A 22,325-nucleotide genomic window follows, 5' to 3' on the forward strand; every position below is an offset into this window, starting at 1 on the left:
TATATATATATAACAACAAAAGTATATGAGGTAATGAGATATTAACATTACAAAAAAAATAAAAATTCTTGCTTGTGTTTGGGTCAACATAACACGTGAGATATTAACATTATATTACAGATAAATTTATGTTTTTTATTAATAAACATGTTCATGGTGGGTATTTCCTTTTTATAAATAATTTGGGTCAGTTGACATAGACAAATTGTGTTGTTGTTTATTTAGATTCTAGATGGCCGATCATTGTTGATTTCCATTACTATGCAAATACCAATATTAAATCAAATAGATTGAACACTGCGATAAAAACAGTTTTTCGCGACAATAAATATAGAGTAAAAAGTGCTAAAGTCTTTACTAACATTAGTATCTAATTAATGTGGTTATAGACTTAAGAGATATTTACAAAGAGTACTAATTATCGTTAAATAATTATCAATAAAAATTATTTTTGATATAGTGATCATGATTTTATATATAATGAAAAGCCATCGTTTCTAGGGATTAAAGTACAATTCCCTTTTTTGCACGTATGATATATATATATATATATATCAAAATTAGATGCCATGTATACCATTTAAATCACTCATGTTTTTATATAGAGAAAAGGGTTCGAAATATATTTCAAGATCGAAATTGTTGTAACAATTTCAAACTTTGAGCAGGACCTATTACCCCTGCATTATTTAATAATGTATTTTAAAGATATATATGTGTCCACGTGGACAAGTTACTATTTATAATGATGCAATAATTATGATGTCCACGTGGGCACATATATACTTTTAAAATACACTATTAAATAGTGCAGGAGTAAAAGGTTCTTCCCAAAGCTTGGTATTGTTACAACAATATCAGTCAAAGTTCGGATATATTTCAAACATTTTTCCCTTTTATATATATTCAAACCAAGCAACAACAAAAAAAGAAAGTACAACACACCAAGTACATAAGAGTTTTATGATACTTTGGCTACTAGATTTCCAACTAGACTAGAACTAGGACTAGGCTACATATGCATTAGTCCTATTTCCTAAGTACAATATACTACAAATAAATGAATCTTAAGTTGAATATACTATCTTGATATCACAATAAAACAATCTCTCGCAAATTATGGATCTTTTTGAGTAAACTGAATATCTTATGAGAAAATATTAGACCATAGATGACAAGCTAATGTTTTATCTGTGAGGTTGAACAACATACGAGTAAACATTAGCAACCTAAAAAATGACATTTGAGTAAATCAGCCCATATCACATTTATAACACAAAACATGTCAAAAACATAAAAGAGTTCACTTCACCTTAATTCCTTGCATTCAAAGCAACAAGAGATTGCATAAAAAGTGAAGAAAATCATAAAAGTGAGGACTAAATTGTTAGCATGATTTACTACTTTTTTCCTTTTCCCTTTCTAGATTTTTTGGACTTGGCCTTGGCCTTCCCCTTTGGCTGCTTCTTTTCAGTGGCCTTGTTACTGCTTTCAGAATAGGCCGCGATAGACGGTGACTCTATCTCTTCATCTTCAACACACACTGTATTACCTTGTTCCTCACATGAATCCTTCAATGTTGTTGGTACAATGCATTGACTCAATAAAGCTTCAATATTGGGCTTTCTTGACAGCAAACTCTTCAATAGTTGTTCAGCTTTTGCTACTTCCAAGTTGCTGTATAGCATCAATGCAACAATTCATCATCAAGAGTTTTTATTCCAAAAAAAGAGAAAGAAATGGAACTATTGCCTCAACACACTTATAAATGTATGTGTAAGCGTGACGACAAGTAGTTGGAACAAAACATTTGTTAATAGGATGACAACAATTACATACCAGTGTAATCACACAAGTGGGATCTAGGGAGGATGGTACGTATGCAGCCTTACCCCTTACGTTGTGGAGGTAGAAATGTTGTTTCCGATAGGACATTACTATAAAAGAAAAGGGCTCAAGAAAGGATTACATCAGGAGCTAAAGCCACAGTTCCTAAGATGGAATGCTTTTAGGATGAAAGAATCTTTTCGAAATGGATATATTTTGAATGTCCTAAACAACTTTGGAAGTGTACGTTTAAACAAGCGCAACCCATAAATGCAAGTAGCACGATGGTAAGAAAGCATCATACCTCATATCCAAAAAAGAATGGAGCTGTTGCAGCTCCTGAAGCATACTTTGCACTTCCTCATCCATGTCCTCGCCAGCGTCAGGCAGAGTGATGGCAGCAGTCAAGAACTTTATGTGCATATTTATTTCCTCCTAAAAACTCAACAAGTTTAGTACCTTAATAATAATAATTCATAAACAGACACTCAAACTTGGCCTCTGTGTGCAAGTAAGCACTCCAACATTGAGAGTCACATCTAGAGACCTTAACTCGGTCACAAGTCCCATCTAACAAGTAAACACTCCAACTCTTTCCCACTATGTCTCATGGACACCTGACACTGACATGACACATAAATTTTGGAGATGCATGTGTAGATTATGATTCTGTAAGTTGAGTGTTGACACAGTGGAATCAAGCTGAGTTGAGGCGTTTAGATGTACACTCTCAAAGTTGGAGTCCTTTACTTGCCATCTAAGGCCAGGTTGAGTGTCTATTTACGTACTATGCCTAATAGTACTGTAATAATTAAATCCTTACCTAGCAGACACCTTTACAAGTTCCAAGTTAAAATTAAAAGAGAACTAGGATTACCTTCATCTTCTGAGCGACAGTCGAGGTAGTTCCATCATTTTCACTGGCAATATGCTTAAAAAAATCAGATAATTCATGAAACAAGGCCCAATTCACTTGTTGCAGATTCTGCTCCGACGGAGGAGAGACTTCAGAACATGGCACTGTCAAAATCTTTGGTTGGTCAGAACAATCCGAGGAAGAAGTAGCATCCGGATTAGTCATGACTTCCGAAACTGTGGAATTAGGAGCTTGTGACTCATTTCTAGCCGGAAACAGCAAGTCAAAAATGTCTTCTATATTGCAGTTTGTTCCCAACTGCACATGAATGACATTAGGATGCTTTCTGGTGGTATTTTCATGCAGGTTAACACACAAAAGAGGATCTCCAGAAATTTGAAATGCTTCCCCAATTTCACTGATTTGGATGTACTTCCGCCTCAAACCTGGTCCAAGAATGTCATAGAAATTCTTCGGAAGCTGGTTCTTAACATCATAGTTTCTGAGCATATAGATAAGAACATCATAGTATTTCCCGCTGTTCACACACAACAAGCATAGGATAACAACCAACCTCATAACAAATAGCTTATAGGATGCCTCAAAAATGATCCCTGGTTGTCTAATCCATTGAATTGTACCATGTTTATCGGAAAGGAATTGTCGTACCATTGTAAGAACAGAGTCATAAAACTTTTCCAAAGACTCTCGGTTTATAGCAACCTTGGAAGTGTGCAGGACCTCAGATTGCTCGGAATTCAGCCATTCCACCAATGAAGATTTTGTAGTGAAAAAGAACCCTTTAGACTGTGACACCAAAATCAGAAAACGCTCAACAAGATACAAGAAACAACTCGGGGAGATATAGTCACTTAATCTGATCCAATTCACCTTATAGGTATCTTGTAATGCTTCATAAAATTTCTCAACTAATGTAACCTCCATAACTTCACTTGGAACAATATCTATAGCTACACGAGACTCGGAAGTTCTGCCTCCACTAGCTTTGCCTGATCGATACTCTTCCATTTTTGTCACTCTAATGCAGCTGAGAATTTCCATGAATGATTTCCATGATTCTGTTGGACCTCTACCAATAATTTTCTTGAACAAATCTTCAGATAGTTTTCTGGAGCCAAGCCATATGATCATCACTCTTCCAATCTGTCCATAGCTCAGAACATCTCTGGTGTTAATATTTCGATGGATGAATTCTTGCAACAAGTCACGAGATAGCTCGGTTCTCCTTAGAGAAATCATATTCTCCATCAGTGATTGTCGAGGATCAAGAGGGAAGGCTTTATCAAAGTATTCCATAGACAGTGTCAAGAAATTCCGTAGTCTCCACTGAAAACTCTTAGAATCAAGCTCCTTGGACTCACTTAAAAATTTAGCAATCTCATATATGTTTAGAAGGCACAAGCTTTGCTGGAAATGAGACTTTGAAGTTGCAGTCGACTTATAGATGGATTCAAGAGTTTCAAGAACCTTCAAACCAACAATAAGTAATTCGGTATGCCAGTGTTGTCGAGCAGCATAAATAAAATGCCGAGCATCAACAAATACAATCTTTTTGCTCCTTCGGATGAAGTTTTGGTGAATTTTTTTCACCCATTCAGCAGCAGGATGCAACAGTGCATATGTAACATTAAGATGATTCAATTGCTGCCTAGCACCAAAGTAATTTATGCAGAAATTACATAAGCTGTTATACTTTCCGAAGTTTTCAATCTCAAGGCCCTGGAGAGATTCTATTAGATCAAAGATGGTCTGCTTCCACAAATTCCAAAAGTGAAGCAGTGTCCTTACACTGACTTGGCTGCATAAAAGCAATTCTTCTGAACTCATCACATTGGCTGATAAATTATCATCCCAAATATACTTTGCCACGTTAGTTTCACAATGAACATCCAGTATTTTTCTACAACTCAAAATTTCACCGATTGGACTGTTACATTTCTGAGACGTGACATAAACGTGCTTCAAGCCAGACCAATCACTTGACTCATTTGATAAAACTTTAACCACGGTGCACGTGGTTTCAGAATTGGATCCATGCATTGCAAACGACATGGCCTTCTCCAAAAGTTCCTTCTTTTCAGAAAATGACTTCAAAGGCCAACCTTTACCTCCTGAGATCCACAGAGAGTTAGAGAGAACATAAAGAAGAACAAGTGACGAAGCCTTGTCAAAATCCCCATCCTTTGCTGTTATATCTGCTTCACGAAGAATATTCCCTTCCAGCCGGGCAATTTCTGCAGCTTCAGTGAAGTTCCCTAACTCTTCTTCTAACAACAGTAACTCATCAAGGCACCCCAGAGACTTCAACAAATTGCGTTTCATGTCAATTCTAGGGAATGCTTTCACAAATCTCATCATGGAAACTCGGTCGTTGAGCTCAAAATAATGTAACGCGCAATTGCTCAGGAACTCCTCCTCCATTTTGTCAATTTCAGTCTCTCTTTCATCCACTGTACTACACTGAGCAGCATCGTGTTTCCAGTACTCAACATATTGCAAGCCCAAGTCAAAACACTTTCCTTTGGTGCAAACTGATAAGCACTCTGAGAAATGACTGCCTTTTGCATAAACTCTGGCAGCCTGCTCATAGCATCCAGCCAGTGTAAAACACTCGGCGGCTTTAATCAGCTCGGGTTTTCCACACTTCTCCAAATAAATTTGTCCTGCGGGTAAGTTTAGAAAGTTAAGAAAACGATCAAAAAACAACATTATTTAGTCATGATGTAAGGTTACCGTGATGCAAAGCAAGACCAGGAAAAGATTCTCCAGTCATCAACTCAGAACACCAAAAAGAGAATGTGAGTGAAGTAAAAAGTCCATAGAGGTTCTTTTTTTATGACATAGAAATCTGTCTAGAACAAAACGTTTGGGCCAACCATATTCTTCTCCACTTAATACTAGACATAGTTCATTTAGCACAAGACTCGAACTTAAATAAGTCACTCGAGGTCTACCTAGCATAGCAGTACAGTTCATTATTACTAACAGAAATGTTCGGAGATGTATATAACTAGAGCTCAAAATTGGATACAAGTATCTGATACTCCCTCTGTATCAATTTGTTTGTCTGGATTTTGACTTGGCACAAAGTTTAAGGAAGTAAAGAAGACAAAAAAATAATTGAAAACGGAGGGAGTAAATGGAAATGAAGAAATGTTCTAATAAAACACTAGAAAATGCCTAGCAAAGAAGGAACTCTTGAGAAAGTAAACACCAAATGTTACCTGCCCGTTTATACTCCCTCAAATCATAAAAACATTCGGCTGCTGCCTCGAACCTTCCTATCGAGTCAAAAATTTCAGCCGCCTGACGTAGGTAGGTGGAAGATTCTTTGGAATTCGAATCACGAATTCGCTCAGCAGCTGCCCTGAATCCAGCTGCCTTTGCCCTTTTCTCCCAATTCCTTTCTCCTGCTTTTTCAAAGCACATGATTGCCATCTCATAATTCTTTTCCCAAAAGAGCTGCATGATAACATCAAAGCACTTTATCAGGACCAATTAACGCTCATATGTAAAGCAACACAAGAGAGAGATTTGAACAAATGAATTTGTTAATAGAAATAAGACTAGGCAAATCAACTGGACAAACCTTCACTCCCCTCGACTTCCACTCCTCCGGAGTGCTAGAAGTTTGCATTGCTTGTGCAAGTGAATCATCTATCTCCCTTGTTTCCACTAGACACAATCCTCTCCAGTAATCAAACATAGGCTTGGAAAATTCTTCGACACTCTCAGAAATCCATAACCTTTGTCTTGTTCGAGTGATAGCAACATAAAGCTGTTTTAGTTCAGAACACAATAGACTATGTCGTTCTTCACAGAAATTTGGGAAGGATATATCTACTACACCTTTTCCTTTCATAAACTCATATACCACTCTCCACTTATTTCTAAGTGGCGATGACCCGAAAAAATTGTACAGCAGTACATCCTGCAAAAGATCAAAGAAGGAAATAAGATGATAAAGGTAAAGCTATCAACCAGTAGATGGGATGGGTAAATGAAGCAGTTATATCGAATATCATTAAAAACCTAGGCTAAACATAAATATGTTGAATATCATTAAAAAGAAAACAGATTTGATTGATACTAACAATTGAAATCCCAAGAATAATAATTAAGCAAATTTAGGACTTGCCTGAAATTCCAAACCCTTGCATTCAACAATAGTCAAAATAAGTGCTTGCCTTCCAATATAACCGGAGATTTCCTTCTTCGCAGATTCATCCCGCACTAAGATTACCTGTTCTGCACCAAAACCTATCATTTTTTCTCCAATACTTCCAGTATTCCCAAAAATAGTTAGAATTGCATTTTCATCAGCTCCGGGCTTCAACAATACCGGAGCCTCACCATAAATAAGACTTGTTTCAGGTTTCAAGAAATCAACAGAGAGAGGGAAATAATGACAAAGCAAATCAACTACACTCTGTGCTAGTTTGAGTACACCGGCATGTGTCCGGAAGTTCTGAAGCAACTGAAAAACAGGTGATAAATGTCCCTTGTCTTTTCTATGGGAAACTTCATCACCCTTTGAATCCATGACAAACTCGGTATAGAATAGATTCCTAATGTCTTCAAACCTGAAATCTATCCCCCTAGCAATTGTTTGTGCTGTATCACCAGAGAAAACAAATCCTTCTTCGACATTTCTACAAATATATTTGAACAACGCTATCTGTCTCATTGTGAGATCTTGAACTTCATCAATATACACAAAATCTACTTTGTCACCATCGAGATGCTGATACTTTAGCCGACTATGAAGATCATTAACCAAATCAGCTATATCATATTCACCACGCTCCATCTTCATCTTTTCATAATCCTGAAAAATACCATATATTCTATCTCTTTTTTCTGCACTTATCGAAGAGACTCGATGTTCGGACATTGAAATATAAGCCTCTTTGCTGAGTTTCCCATCATGAAAATCTCCTGATTTTAATCCTCCTTTTATATAAGAAAGAATTTCAGTAAACACCCTTGAATGATCAAGATTTTTCGTCAACACAGTACTGAAGTGAGGCCAATACGAGCTACAGAAGCATTCATAGTTGACCTCCTTCTCTCTTACGAAGGATCTTAAAGCAGCTGACCTCAAACTTCTGTCTTCAAACAGGTCCCACTTCAAATGGAACCTATCAAAGTAGGAAGAACCTATTGTTCCGTCAAGCATCAATAAGAACTTGTGAAATGTGATCACAAGAGGGTATTTCATGTAAGGAATGCCAATAAAAGAGTTCGGTAAATCTCTAAACTGTGTCGTCCCATCCAAATCATCAATTTCAAGCAAGCTGTTTTCTGCTGAGAAACTTCCACCACAAGCAAAGCTGCAAAATTAAGAATGCACACCTCTAAATTGGATAAAAATAAAAACTTTGTTGAATCTTATAGCCGCAACACTAACTCACCTGAAAAACATGTCTGAACTAATAAATCATAATAACATAAAAAACAAGCAATTAGAAGTGTGAAAATCTACGACACGCCCAGCTACAAATCATTTAAACTAGCTCACCAAATTGTCAAGTTTATGGGAAGAGTTGTTATCATGTTAATACCTTAACTACCTACCTGCATTCCTACTTGTTTATAAAGCTAAGAGAAATTCGGAAATGCAAGTACTATGTGTTAGTAGAGGTTAAGAACTCCGACTTTTATAGGTTGCAATTTGACAATAAAAGATTTAGGTAGGTCACACAGCAGCAAATGTTTTCAAAATATAAAAGGCAGCACTAAATCAATTAAACTTCATTCCGAATATCAATAACCATGGCATCTAGCTCTCATTAGACATATGCAAATACAAAACAAGCAAGCATATAATTAATTGTTACGAACTGTTTTAATAACCTAGAAATCTCGATGGCCAGTGGCGCACTGAGTAAAACTCGGTGGAGAATGGGCCACCTTCCAGTCCTCCTCCCTTCTTAAACTTAAGGACCAGGTGGGGTTCAAACCCCTGACTCATGCCTAGACGACATCACACTTTGCGCTCTTACCCCTAGACCAAAGCCCTAAAGCTATAACTAAATGTTCCATAATTGCAAGTACATATGATACAACGGAGATTATTTTCCAATAATAAACATTACACTTTAGTTCAAGGTTTCATTAGTCATCAAGGATCAAGCATGCAACTTATTAAAGCAAGCAGCTCCAGTAAACTCAGACATCACACTTTGCGCTCTTACCCCTAGACCAAAGCCCTAAAGCTATAACTAAATGTTCCATAATTGCAAGTACATATGATACAACGGAGATTATTTTCCAATATTAAACATTACACTTTAGTTCAAGGTTTCATTAGTCATCAAGGATCAAGCATGCAACTTATTAAAGCAAGCAGCTCCAGTAAACTCAGACAACAAGATTAGGACTCACCTTTTCAACTGAGAAATCTGCTGTTTGACAGCATAACAAAGTTTCGGACTAACAGTCACGAAAAGTTGACGCAGGGTTTCACTGCTAGCCTCTCCTACACATTGATTATCCTCATCTGCTTCCCCTTCAAATTGATTTACTTCTTGCTTCCCTGCTTTATTTAATCCTTCAACAGAATTGTGATGTTGTTGCTCCTTCTGCAATAACTTCATGGTCAAAACTGTGGTTTTCCCCGTGCCTGAGCGACCGAGGATGAAACTGCTTCTACTAAATTGGATTATCTCCCTCTCTTCATTAGTAACTTCAAAAGGGAGATCTAATGCTTCACCATGGAGATCAGAGAGCAAATGATTGACAACACCAGATGATAATGAGTAAAACTTCATCAATAACAAGCTTTCGCTGACTCTTGAATGTTCAACACAATTTCTACCATCTTCCGCACCAGTTGATTCATGATTCAATTGGCTCTCACTAGAAATGCTTTTATACTGACTTATCTCACGACAAAGCATCCAAATCTTCGGAACTTCCAAGTCCCTGTACAAACATGAGAAGGTTAAAATAAAATTTACAAGAAGCAATTGTCGTTCATCGTAATACTTGAATCTACAGAGCACAAAAGAATTAGTTTACCCCTCAAGATACTTCTCCTTGCAAAGCTTAATGAATTCATCAGTGTACATTGAAAATATGTTATCAAGACGTTTCAACAACTTTGCAACCTCCTCCAAGGGTAATACATCCCAAACCTTCAGCACTTGAGTATAGGTGGAGTATTTCTGAATATCAATAGAGCAAACAACATACCGCCCTTCAACCTTAAATTGTTGTACAATTTGAGATGAGCTCTCAGAAATTGAATCCACATTCTTTCTCTTGGGACGCCATCCACTGGCCAGCTTAACCAGAAGACTTATCACAGACTTCCTCAACCGGGAGGATGTTAGCTTTACAAATGACTTTCTAAAATTGTCACTGAAGAGTACCTGAGCAACCATGCGGAAGAAAATACATCATGATGGCCAAGTAAACTCACAAGTACAGGAATCATGTATTTATGTGTGACAAATAATACTGACCAAAGTTTAGCTTCAATGAGTGAAGCAGACACTAAGAAAGAACAAACTTATAAAATGGACAAAGACAGATGTTTGCCATTGACTATAACTGATGCAAGTAGAACACACAAAACTTAGAATTATAGGTGCACTGGGCCAAGAGCAAGTGTCGTGGTAATGCTAATGCAAGACGACACTTTAGAAGTGAAGCACAATTGTTCCAAATAAGGAAGTAAACCATAAGAAAAACAGCATGCATTACTCATTAATGTATCAAAAGTTTTACATAAAACAGCCATATGCAACCTTTGGACTGTATCTATGTGAGTGACACAATTCTAAAATTTACAAAGCAAGAGAACTAAAGCACAAGATTTTACCTTCCATCGTTGAGATTTGAACAAAATACTGTCTGCATTAAGTAAATCATCCAGCTGATCATATTCTTTCTTAACATCTAAAATTGTTGTCCTCATGTCATTGTCTTCATCAGCATGAAAGAAGCATTGACGTTCCTTGGCGTCCAGAACTAATGCTTCCCACACAGAGTTGCTATTAAGTAATGTTGGCTCATTGCCAAGAATCCATAGACAGTGCCTACCAAGAATAAAACCCTGAAATGTCAGCATAGAAGAATAAAGATCTAGATGTCATGAAACAGCGACAAAGATTGATCCATACCGAGCCCTGGTCAAAGCAACATTAGCCCTTTGAAGACTAGACAAGAAACCAATTGATCCGCCTAAATTAGATCTCACCGTAGATATTATAATGATATCTTCCTCCCCTCCCTGAAATCCATCTACTGACTTCACCTTAACTTCAAAACCCTCAAGGTTATCATACCTCCGCCCAAGTTTACCTTTTATAGCCAAAACTTGTGCAGCATAAGGTGATATAACACCAATGCTGAGTTTCTTCCTGGAGCCACCCCAACCTGTGTAGAAGAAGATACAAAAACTAAAATAAAAAACTGGAAAAGCATTTAAGCTACAAAGAACCTCCCACTCATGCAAAACCGACAATAATAACATACCCAGTGTCATCGCACAACTGGGGTCTGGGGAAGGTAGGATGTATGTTACCCCTACATTTGTGGGGTAGAGAGGCAGTCGTCACAATTAAAACATTAATTAAGAGAGCACAAACTTGATATTTGAAAGAGTACAGTCGTCACAAGCAAATCAAGTTGTTGCACATCACTCAATCAAGTTTGCTAGTGGAAATTTTGTAATCAAAGACTCGATGACACAAGCCCAAATACAAAATTTGGGTCAGAAGCAACAACAACACAATAATGAATAAACCCAGTATAATCCCACAAGTGGGGTCTGGGGAGTGTGGAGTGTACGCAGAACTTACACCTAAATTTGGGATTAAATCATTCCCTTCAATACCCTGATACACCTATCGGTACCATCTTACATCATCTTTTGAACAAGAAAAAAATTATCGTTGATTTCAAGTTTAAAGACAAGAGCATTTCAGGAAATATTCTAACCATAAAATTGTACCTTTATACAAGTTGTCCACTATCTTCATCACTAAAGCCACCTCAACCATATTCCTTCGGCTATGTCCAACATCATCCATTTCTTCTTTACCCAACGGAACATTTATAAAGGAATACGGGCCAAAACATCTTCCTGGAAGATACCTTTTCTCATATGTTTTATGTTTTACATCAGGGGCATCACAAATTTGCTTACGATAGAAACTTGAATTTGGAAATTGGCTAATTGATGGATGCATTCGGTACTGTATGTTAAGCAAGTGTCTAGAATGACCCAGAGAACTGAGTCTTTCAAAAAGGCTCCTTCCAAAGTCAGCTTCTTCAGAAACCTGTAGAGTAACAAAATTGTGTAAAAAGAAGTTATAGTGACAAGATATCAGTTGAACTTGCAATTCCTTTAAATTGCACACATGAAAGGCAGCAAACTTACTCGACTCATGACTGCTGCGGGCAGTTGACACTCATCGCCCATCAACACAGTATGCCTCAAACATGGTAGTTGAAAGGGTATGACAGATTCACACTCCTTCAACTGGGCAGCTTCATCAACAATTAATAAGTCAAATGGCTTTATATCCAGTGGATGAAGCTTATACGAACTTGATGCCGTACAGAAAACCAAGGAAGCCTTTTGTATACAGAACTCCCTAATCGACTCCTTGCTCATTGCACGAGGAAGACTCAATTCTCCGAGAGATTGTGTAATGACCCTCTTGGTCATTTCTGTGTCTTGCCTTCTGTGTGTCGTTTAGAGCGTTCCTATAGCGACCCCAAGTCATTTATGACTTGCTGGGACTGATAGTTCGGTCACCTGGTCGTTCGTTTGGTCCTGGTGTGAGTTTTTGTGTTTTGGAGCTTATGAACCTTGAACGATCATTTTCGATCAAAAGTTCAAGAAGATGACATCGGAATCCAATTCTGACGATTTCATCAGCTCCGGAAGGGTCATTTTAGGCTAGTAGCATGGTCGACATGACTCCCGAGGTTTTCAGTGTGAGTCGGTGCGATTAGGCGTTTTAGCCTTTGAATTTTGGCATAAGGTTGACTTTGGTCAACATTTTGAGTAAACGCGCTCGGATGAGAATTCCGTCAGCGTGGTTAGCTCCGGAATGTCGAGTTTGGTCTAGATTGACCTTTCTTTTGTGTCTGGAGGTTTTCGATATCTTTCCGAGCCCTTTTGTGGGTTTTGACTTAAAATGGCTTTTGGAAGTGGGACCCACTTTTTATCGAAATGACCTCTGATGGAAATTTCGACTGCGCCGTTGAGTCTGGAATATCGAATTTGGTATGGTTGCATATCTCGTTTGCGTGCACGGGGTTCCGAACGAGATCGAAGCACCCCGTCGGAATTTAAAGTTTTGGAAATGTTGCAGATTTTCTGCAATAAATTGCAGAAAATCAGCCACATTTCCCAAACTTCAAACTCTCATCTCTCTCTCATCTCTCAACCGATTTGGGTGATCCAAAAGGCTAAGTTGTGAGATTTTTCGAGGGCAACGTGTTGGTGAGCTCGGATAGTGATTTGGAGTCCCCGTTTGAGGTAATTTTCGAAAAATACCTGCTGCCAGACCTCTTTTTGTGACTTGATTTTGGAAATTTTGAGACTTGTTTTCTTAGCCATTTTAGATCCGATTTTGGTGATTTTTGAGGCTATCTTGAGTGGTTTTTCGAGGAGAACATTGTGGTGTTGTTAGATTTTACTGTAGATCGCTCGTTTTTGGTAAATACACTGCTGTCCCATTTCGATTTTTGAGAAAATTTGGGTTTTAGTTGTATGTTGGTATTGTGTTGTTCCCGAGCCCCGAATTGTGTCCCATTATGGGAAATGAGCTGGGGGAACTGGTTAGGACCCACTTTTGGGGTTAATTTCGGAATTTTCTGTGTGGGTCCCACGATTCCCGTTTTGACTCCAAAATTGACCCGTCTCTGTTTGTTGTGATTTTGGTGTCTAAACGACCGTATTAACGTTGTGATACTATTTTTGATAGCGGGGAAGCGTTTCGAGACCTTTCGGAAAGGAAAATCTCCGGAGGAGTGATTTTGGAGCGCGTGTGATCGGCTTTAAGGTAGGCTACGGTTTTCCCTCTCTTAGATTGAGCTCGAGAATGTGAATGCATGTTGATTAGTTGGGATTTGGGTTGGGTAGTCATTGAATCTTGCATAGGTGTTAAGAAATCATGTTTTCGGCCTATTTCGGGAATTATCCGGTAACTGTGAGCATGCTTTGTGTTATTAACGGACCCTCCTCGCTATGTGGAGTGCTTGCATGCTTAATTATTGTTTATTTGAAGAATGTTGGGCCTTAGTTTAGGTTTGACTAGGGCTTGCCTTAGAAATACATTATTCGGATCCAATAGGCCTTAGTTTTGCCCCGACGTCGCTCGGTCGGCTTAGATCCTTGTAGACTGGTGTAGCAGACTTGAGTCTGATAGTTTGGGCCTTAGTTAAGCGATACTCTTTCTCCGACTATAGTTATTCTTATTTTTCCTCGATGTTACGGCTTCACGAGTTACATCGGCGACACTAGTTCTACTTCGCGATTTTAATTTGATTTTTGATTTGGTTCCAAGGACTTTCATTGATTGGCTATGTGTGGACGGCGTTCCACAGATATTTATGAGTATGGATCAATTGGGACTCTTTCAGCAGCTACATTGGCACTTATATAGAGCATCCGGTTTGAGGTCCGGCCTCTATTGCCCAGATACTTATATAGAGCATCCGGTTTAAGGTCCGGCCTCTATTGCTCAGACACCTATATAGAGCATCCGGTTAGAGTTCCGGCCTCTTATACTTGATACTTGTGATTGGTTACTTGGGTACTTCTGCTGAGCATCCGGTTCGAGGTCCGGCCTCAGTGCTGTCAGATTCTACTAATTAGGGTTGAGGTTCTGGTTCGATGTTCTTCGTTCTTGGGTTCTTTTATGCAATTCTCTTTAGTTATAGTTATTCTGTGTACTCGTCGGGCTTATGGGGGTCCGTTCGGGTTTTTATTTAACTTGCGCACGAGTGTACCTTCTGGGCTTATGGGGGTCCAGTTAGGTGTAGTTAGCTTATAGATTACTTTAGTTAGTTCTTTGTACACTCGTGTGCATTTCATTGTTAGTTAGATTTTCGTTCTTGACTTCGGTTTGCGTATTCCTTCTTTTCATATTGCCTTTACTTTTCAAGTTCAGTCGGCCTATGATGCCTACTGGGTACCTGTTGTTTTGGTACTCATGCTACGCTCTGCATCTATTTCGTGATGCAGGTCCGGGCACTAGTAGCCAGCGTTGATCGAGCTTGGAGCAGACTGATCCGGAGACGGGAGTGAGCACACGACGTTTTGTACTATTTCAGTCTCCATCTGTATATATAGACTTGTCTTTTACCTTTCGAGACAGTCCAGTCTCTGTTGTCCACTTTTGGGACTTGTACTCATTTTGTTAGTAGCTCTGTACCAGTGACTTCCAGGTTCTGGGAGGGATCTTTATTTGTATATATGTTTTTGGTTTGCTTCCGCCTGTTTATATTGTTATTTGCCTTCTCTTGTTTAGTTTCTACCCTCAGGCCCATTACTTGTTGTTCCGGGTTACGGGTTGGCTTACCTACTGGTGGGTTATAGTAGGTGCCATCACGACTTGAGAAATCGGGTCGTGACAGATTGGCAAACATCTTTCAGAAGAAATAGGCACTGGCTTCTTAAACAAGGTAAGGACCACTCATCCAAAAATGAGTCGGAAGAGACTTCAATTGGTTGTTGACAAGAGAAGAGTTGCTCAAGATCTTTAGAGCCAAGATTGTCTTGAAATAACATTCCCTCCAAACAATCAAGTAGGGAGATAAGGCGTACCATTTTTTCAAAATTCTCCTCCTGAATAAAACTTAATGGTAGATGAGTACAGAATGTAAGCAAGCATCTTCTCAAAGATGAAGCTGTAGATTTGAACCGGGATTTGACAATATCAATCAATGAGCTGATTTTTTCTTTTTCCTTCTGAGCTTCCTCTTGATCAGAAAGCTCCTTCAGTTTGATCAACTCATTGTCAACATATATGTTATACTGAGAAATACAATCTTCCAGAAACCCGCTCATGGAACTTATACAGTGTTTCCAACCAGTCACGGGTACGAGGCACTCCACCAGCCTATCAACACGATAATCAAGGTATATCTCCTCAATATCTTGACCAACTTTCAGACGGTACTTATTCCCAAACAAGAGAATGTCACCCAAAGGACAAATATCCATTTCTGCAGAAGAATTATTAAATGACTCACTGATCAGTTTAACTAACCGCGAAGCCACTTGTGTTATTGCTACATTTGTTGGGGCACAAGTAAGAGTTCTATACTTCATTTTCAATAGTATGAAGAGCATGACACTCATAGTCTTGGTCTTGCCTGTACCAGGTGGTCCCCATATGAGTTCAACTGAAGGCTTGTGACAACACTTCAACGAATCAAGAGAGGTCAAGATCGCCTCAGCCTGCGAATCATTCAACTTAGACAGCAGATTATTAACAACTTCTCCAGATAGTCCATCATTATTAGATGCAGAACAAACATCACATTTATCCTCATCCTGTTTCTGCACACAAACAAGTGTCTTTTCATTCACAAAATGAACTAAGTGAACAGATGTTGATAACAGGAAAAGACAAGCATACAGTCCAAATCCATATATCTAAGGAACGAAAACAGCCGTTGAGGCTGCATGTGGAAAGAAAGAGCATGTTTCAGTTTTTGAGGAACACATAGTATTCCTTTTGAGGTCTGAACGAAAAGTATTGATATTAAGTTATCGAAACCATACACTGAGAGACTAGGCGTACAGTAGAGCATAAATTGTTTTTAACAGCTTAAGGGCACACATCACATTGCTTTTCATTGTTTAAGAGTACATATTTTCTAAAATAAAGAGTAAAGGTTTAGAATAAGAAAAATGCAAGAAAGGTCAGTCATTTCCTACACAAGAGACCAGTGAATCTACATTACATTTCTTAGACAAAAACACAAATTTGAAAACTAACCATCAATAAAAAGATGAGACTTATTAAAAGGTATCATACAACTGTTGTAAATCGAAGAAGATAAATATTACTTAGCATTACAGTAATATTATCACAAGCAACACGTAACTTTTATAAGCATACATACACTGCCATTTTTGTCTTTCATTTCTAAAAGAATGCTAATGTCATCTCTGTTATGTATTTTGTTCAGTCACACTTGAGAAACAAGATGACCATCACACATTAACTTGAAATATAATCTCATCGATCACTTCACACCTACGAGGCATCTAAAAGGTACTAACATATTGTACTTTATTAGTGCAGCCAAATATCAGAACCTATGTTGCTCAGACTCTCTAAAAATGTTGTCATGCCCATGTTAGATCCTTCAAAAATGCACTACCTTTGGAGGATCCAACATGCACCTGGCAGCATTTTTGAAGAGCCCGAGCAACATATAAAAAAATAAGGGATACCACGTTTGTTGATGATCTAGGATATATTAAGTACGTTAAAAGGCAGGGAGACTCTAGATGATGCTTCTAGAAGGACGTAAATCAGTAAGATTATTTACCTCATTCTCACTGCACAGAACTTTCTCAATAAGGTTCAAATTCTTTCTCATCCTCAGTGCACTCCATACTCTCTTACTCGGTAGCACATTTACCAAATACACTATATACAACGATTTTTGCTTTCTCTCAGAAATCACAATATCTCTAGCAACTTTGACTGTAAAACTAGTGGATGCATTTGAATCATCACTCTCAGCGTCACTGACTCTCGTTACAAATGCAAATGTCCAGTTCCATCCGAGCCGTAGCAGGTCAGAGGCAGTTTCTGGTTTGGCATCTGAGATAATGACAATATCTCCAGGCAACGTTCGATAAGGCTCCTTTCCGTCACCAGACAGTTTCCTCCAATAGTCAACCTGAACTTTAAAAAATAGTGATCCAAGTGGTTTCTCATCAAAGGAGATCAATTCACCAAAAGGTGCTTTGTCTATGACTTCCAAAGAAGCACTAATATCAGCCCGTATTTCTTCCAGTAACGAGTAGTGAAACGATCCCAAGTAATGATCGACTGATTCAAATGATTTTGGAATCTTCTCCACCTACAAAACAGGAAACTTTCAATTAAATGAGAAACAAGTAACTTGTTCTGGCATTATGGGAAGCCATGCATTCCATTAACTAGTTGGTAGCAATCATATATAATATATATACTCCCTCCAGTTCAATTTGCTTGTCTTAATTACGTTTGTAGTCCGTTTCCAAAACAATGTCTCTTTCCTTTAACTTTTCAATGTCAACTTTTCACATGACGTGTTCAAAACATAAGAAATTTATGGAAAACATTTTTCTAGAAACACGAGTTTGAGTAAAATGACTACGAAAAACAAGTTTCACAAGTGACATTCCACCTAAGTGCCCCCTCTCCACACAAACTACCCCACACCCATCCTCCATAGCCCCCATTGCCACCACCCCCACACCTTACCCCTATTCTCCATCGCTTTAGCCTAAATTATATACAAATACTCTTGAAACAATACTTTATGTGTGCTTATGCACCAAACAAAAGATAAATAAGTTCAAAAATCACTTATTTCATTGAAAAATATTTCCAAATAAATATATATTTCCATAAAAAACATTTTCCTAATACCAAACACCATTAAAGAAAAATAATCTAGAAAATAGGCAAAAAAAAAAATACCTGGTTTTGATATAGAGTATCATCAAGAATATCTTGTATAGACCATGAGAAGACCAAATCAATGAGGTCATCTTTAAGTCCTCCTTTCTTTTTCCTAGAATTACTACTTCCTTCCATACTTTAATCACTCAAAATAAATCTTCACAATATATATTTTTTTATATAAAATAAATGTCACTGTGCTCCAAATTGCTGCATACAAGGGAAAATCATTAAGTTAAATTTTGTAATAATATTATATACTCCCTAGTGTGCCTAAAAAACTAATAAATAAATAGTAAATCAAATATGGAAGTCTTCATCATGAAGTAAAAAAAAAAAAACAATGAACTTTAACAATATGTACGTACCAATAAAAAGATGAGATCAAATTAACTTTTTTTTTTTTTTTCAAAGTTAAAAGAAATATAATGAAGCAAGCAAAACAAGAACTATTTGTACGACAAAGAGGAAAGGTGCTATAGAGATACGTGTACGTTTTTTGGGAAACCAAACAAACAGTCTTTTCATCTTACAAAGAAAAAAGAAGTTTCACTAAACCAATGAGAGGTATGTTTGGTAGCATATATCAAAATACATACAGTATATATTATGATTATCTCATTTGTTAAATTTTTTAAAGTTGTATACAACACAGTCTATTTGATATTAAGATATGTATAATGAATATATGGAGATATATGATATTAGTAATATAAAGGATTTATGTATGTATTAGTATGATTAAATTCACAATTATCAGTTACAACATCCTTTCCACTATATAAACCAAACACTCCATACAAAATACAATACATTAATCTCAGTATAGCTAGTACAAGCATTAATAATACACTATTCAATATTATTCCTATACACCCTATAAAATAATCTGTAAAATTATTTCGAGATTATAATACTGACACCTTTTAGCTAAAATAATATGTAAATTCAATCTCCAACTTAATTGTAGATTGTATTATATTATCCCATGAATCAAACAACCCTTGAATACTTTATGTTTATTTTTTACATATAACATTATTTTTTATTAATTATGATTAATTTATATGTTCTCTCATACTAATAAAGTTATCTTATGATAAAGTGATCTCATGATTCATTCAGAGTTAGTATTGAGGACTTGAAGGTGCACTTATATATGAAGAAGTACAAGTACTGTCGAAGTTGAAATCTGACATTTTTGTAGTAATTTAATTTATGGGTAAGAAATTGTGTGAGAAATGGGAAACTTTTAGTTTGAGAAAAAGTGGAGAAGTGAGAGTGATTTATATATAGGAGAAGGAAAATACAGAGAAATGGAGGAGGGAGAAGAATGGAAGTAATAGGAAAGAGGAAGGAAAGTGAATGATTTTGATTTGACTTTAATTAGAGATATTTAATTGGTCTTAATATTTTATTTTATTTTTCATTTGGTGATTAATTACAAAAGAAAATTCATTGAACATTTGATTGGTTGTTTGGCTGCTGGTTAGAGTTATACAAGAATTATGTATTTTTTTAATAATTTGAACATGTATTAGTATTAGTTATGTGGAATTCTTAATTGCTAACTATACATCGTATGTGGTGTGTTAAAATTTAGGTATAATACATAAACGTGTCTTTTACTTGACTTCTAATAGCATCTGTCCTCCAACTTTGAGCGTGCATAAGTAGGAACTTTTACTTGTGTAAAGTTGAATAAATAGACACATGTGTTTTACATGAGATCCTACATGGTAATTTGTTTCCTTCGTGTATTATTCCATGCATGACCAAAATTGGAGTGCATAGATGTCAGTAGAAGCCAAAGTAAATGACACATTTATATATGGCATGACATGATACATAAAGGCATAACACAAAAATACACTATTTAACTTGACTTCATTTGACATTTATACCCTCCAACTTTGGCATGCACAAGTAGACACTATAAAATTGAACAAATAGACACATTCGTCCTACATGGCATAATGCATGTAGGACACCACGTAGGACACAAAATTTCTATGTAGGACGTCACGTAAGACGAATCGGTGGCAGCCACAGACGGCAACAAAATCTTTTCATCATCAACACACACTGTATTGCCTTTTTCCTTCTCTGATGGTACAATGCATTGGTTCAATAAAGCTTCAATCTTGGGCTTTCTTGACAGCAAGCTCTTCAATAGTTGTTCAGTTTTTGCTACTTCCAAATTACTGTAAAGCATCAATGCAACAATTCATCATCAAGAGTTTTTATTCCAAAAAAAAAGAGAAAGAAATGGAATACTGCCTCAACACACTTAAAGATGTATGTGTAAGTGTGACGACAAGTAGTTGGAACAAAACATTTGTTAATAGGATGACAACAATGACATACCAGTGTAATCACACAAGTGGGGTCTAGGGAGGGTGGTACGTATGCAGCCTTACCCCTTACGTTGTGAAGGTAGAGATGTTGTTTCCGATAGGACATTACTATAAAAGAAAAGTGCTCAAGAAAGGATTACATCAGGAGCTAAAGCCATAGTTCCTAAGATGGAATTCTTTTAGCATGAAAGAAACTTTTCGAAATGGATATATTTTGAACATCCTAAACAACTTGGAAGTGTATATTTAAACAAGTGCGACCCATAAATGCAAGTAGCACGATGGTAAGAAAGAATCATACCTCATATCCAAAAATGAATGGAGCTGTTGGAGTTCCTGAAGCATACTTTGCACTTCCTCAGCCATGTCCTCACCAGTGTCAGGCTTCTTCAGCTCAGGCGGAGTAATGGCAGCAGTCAAGAACTTTATGTGCATATTTATTTCCTCCTAAAAAAAATAAGTTTAGTACCTTAATAATAATAATTCATAAACAGACACTCAAACTTAACCTCTGCAGGCAAGTAAGCACTCCAACATTGAGAGTCACGTCTAGAGACATTAACTCGGTCACAAGTTCCAACTAACAAGTAAACACTCCAACTCTTTCCCACTATGTCTCATGGACACTGGACACTGACATGACACATAAATTTTGGAGATGCATGTGTAGATTATGATTCTGTAAGTTGAGTGTTCAACTGACACAGTGGAATCAAGTTGAGTTGAGGCGTTAGATGTACACTCTCAAAGTTGGAGTTCTTTACTTGCCATCTAAGGCCAGGTTGAGTGTCTATTTACGTATTATGCCTAATAGTACTGTAATAATTTAATCCTTACCTAGCAGATACCTTTACAAATTCCAAGTTATAATTAAAAGAGAACTAGGATTACCTTCATCTTCTGAACAAAAGTCAAGGTAGTTCCATCATTTTCACTGGCAATATGCTTAAAAAAATCAGATACTTCATGAAACAAGTCCCAATTCACTTGTTGCAGATTCTGCTCTGACGGAGGAGAGACTTCAGAACATGACATTGTCAAAATCTTTGGTTGGTCAGAACAATCCGAGGAAGAAGTAGCATCCGGATTAGTCATGACTTCCGAAACTGTGGAATTAGGAGCTTGTGACTCATTTCTAGCCGGAAACAGCAAGTCAAAATTGTCTTCTATATTGCAGTTTGTTCCCAACTGCACATGAATGACATTAGAAAGCTTTCTGGTGGTATTCTCACGAAGGTTAACACACAAAAGAGGATCTCCAGCAATTTGAAATGGTTCCCCGATTTCAGTAGCCTTGTTACTGCTTTCGGAATCAGTGGCAGCCACAGACGGCAACACAATCTTCTCATCATCAACACACACTGTATTGCCTTTTTCCTTCTCTGTTGGTACAATGCATTGGTTCAATAAAGCTTCAATCTTGGGCTTTCTTGACAGCAAGCTCTTCAATAGTTGTTCAGCTTTTGCTACTTCCAAATTACTGTAAAGCATCAATGCAACAATTCATCATCAAGAGTTTTTATTCCAAAAAAAGAGAAAGAAATGGAACTACTGCCTCAACACACTTAAAGATGTATGTGTAAGTGTGACAACAAGTAGTTGGAA

General features: G+C 37.2%; 1 protein-coding gene and 1 long non-coding RNA gene across 2 annotated transcripts in view; one reads left to right on the forward strand and one right to left on the reverse strand.

The window, feature by feature from the left end:
* Positions 1-1,220: 1,220 nt before the first annotated feature.
* LOC125866787 (uncharacterized) overlaps positions 1,221-22,325 on the reverse strand; it is a 34,716-nt gene continuing 13,611 nt past the window's right edge. The window contains 3 exon segments of the mRNA XM_049547136.1: positions 1,221-1,677; positions 21,022-21,167; positions 21,612-22,200. Coding sequence (XP_049403093.1) covers positions 1,401-1,677; positions 21,022-21,167; positions 21,612-22,200 — 1,012 coding nt within the window. The 3' untranslated portion in view covers positions 1,221-1,400.
* LOC125866788 (uncharacterized) lies at positions 12,980-15,159 on the forward strand. The gene is made up of 3 exons (XR_007446561.1): positions 12,980-13,205; positions 13,654-13,731; positions 14,916-15,159. It is a non-coding gene; the product is annotated as an uncharacterized LOC125866788 (long non-coding RNA).

The sequence above is a fragment of the Solanum stenotomum genome, chromosome 6 (assembly GCF_019186545.1).
Source record: "Solanum stenotomum isolate F172 chromosome 6, ASM1918654v1, whole genome shotgun sequence".
Classification (NCBI taxonomy): domain Eukaryota; kingdom Viridiplantae; phylum Streptophyta; class Magnoliopsida; order Solanales; family Solanaceae; genus Solanum; species Solanum stenotomum.